This window comes from Plasmodium cynomolgi (genome assembly GCF_000321355.1).
Source record: "Plasmodium cynomolgi strain B DNA, scaffold: 0921, whole genome shotgun sequence".
Classification (NCBI taxonomy): domain Eukaryota; phylum Apicomplexa; class Aconoidasida; order Haemosporida; family Plasmodiidae; genus Plasmodium; species Plasmodium cynomolgi.
The window spans coordinates 1-1,489 of record NW_004193106.1 but is presented as its reverse complement, the minus strand read 5'-3'; the positions used below and the strand labels follow the sequence as shown (position 1 = coordinate 1,489).

Below are 1,489 nucleotides of genomic sequence, written 5' to 3'. Positions count from 1 at the left end.
ATTGAATTATAAAAACATAGTGTATGGAAACTTATGAGCCCAATTTTTTATATTATTTTGTTTATATTTTATAATATTATTATTATTATTGTAATACACATTTAAAAAGTTATTTAGGATTGTTTTATGCTAAAAATACATTTACGCATATTTTAAATTCAATAAGAAATAAAAGACAAAATTAGCCTGTGTTCATAGATAGTTTATCAATAAAAATTTATACAGAAATAAATTTTATATTTAAATTTTATAAATATGTCGGAAATTAAAAAGGATATAGAAATTTGGCAAAAGGAGGTTGATTTTTGTCATTTTTTTTTTTTTTATTATTTTCTATGTATAACATTAATTATATTATATACAATAACATGGAAACCAAAGGACATTTGTATTAAAACAACGTTTTCATGTATTTTATCTTTATTTCCAGTATCCCTTTTTAGATGATGTATGGAATACATATAAAATTTTTGATAATGCTGTGGAAGATGACAAAAATTTATATAATTCCTTGTGTAACTTAAATTTAGAGAATCTGTGCGTGGAATTAAGTGAGTACCAAGATTTTTGTAAGAAACTTATGAGAAATTTAGGATACTTTTCTTTAGAACCAAAAGGTAAGCAGCTTAGTAGTAAGCGTTGTTATATTTTATACAACTGGATATATAATTCGATAGATGAAAATAATATTACAGAAAATATTGTTAATAAATGCTTTGAAGCATATAAGAATTATATGAATAAAACAGGAAGTCCTATAATATGTGAAAATATTTTAAAATATGAAATTTATGATCCAAGAAAGATAATATTAATAAATGTTTTTAGTGATAATAAGGATGTTATTATCAATACTTTAATTGATATGGAAAAAAATATAATTAATAATCCTCGACATAATTTTGTGTGTGAATGTGTTAAAATATATAAAGAAATGAATGAAAAATATTGCCGTTATTTGGATAAAGAAAAGAAACGTTCTACTTGTAGCATATTAAGTGCATTTAAGGAAGAATATAAAATTTATTTTTTTGATGAAGATTACGAAAAGTATAAAATACCATCTCTAGATAATATAGTTCAGGATTTATCAACTAAATGTCGAAAAAATGAAAACCTATTGCAATTAGATTCCGTTGTCGGTGAAACTCATGTGAGTTATCCTGAAAGTGATTTACTCACAGCTACTGAAGGACCAAGAGATATTTTAACAGATAATACAACCATAACTCATGGAAATGTAGATAGTCCAATGAAGAAAATTGTAACTACAGCAATTAGTACATTTGCTGGTGCATCATTACCATTAGCGCTTTTATATAAGGTTAATACAAAATTTTATTTAAACATATGCAAAATATTGAATACCTATAATTATTCGATGTTCTCATAATAAATGAAAATAATAATATTATATATTTTAATATATAATCCTGTCTGCTTTAAATTAGTTTACTCCTTTAGGTTCATGGATAAATACAAAAATACT

The 1,489-nt window shown here is 23.2% G+C and overlaps 1 protein-coding gene across 1 annotated transcript; it reads left to right on the top strand.

Moving 5' to 3' along the window:
* Positions 1–255: 255 nt before the first annotated feature.
* PCYB_006210 (hypothetical protein) lies at positions 256–1,393 on the top strand (the record flags this gene model as incomplete). The annotated part of the gene is made up of 2 exons (XM_004228042.1): positions 256–297; positions 431–1,393. 2 exons carry the CDS (start codon positions 256–258, stop codon positions 1,391–1,393), a joined length of 1,005 nt encoding a protein of 334 aa, XP_004228090.1.
* Between the last annotated feature and the right edge of the window lie 96 nt (positions 1,394–1,489).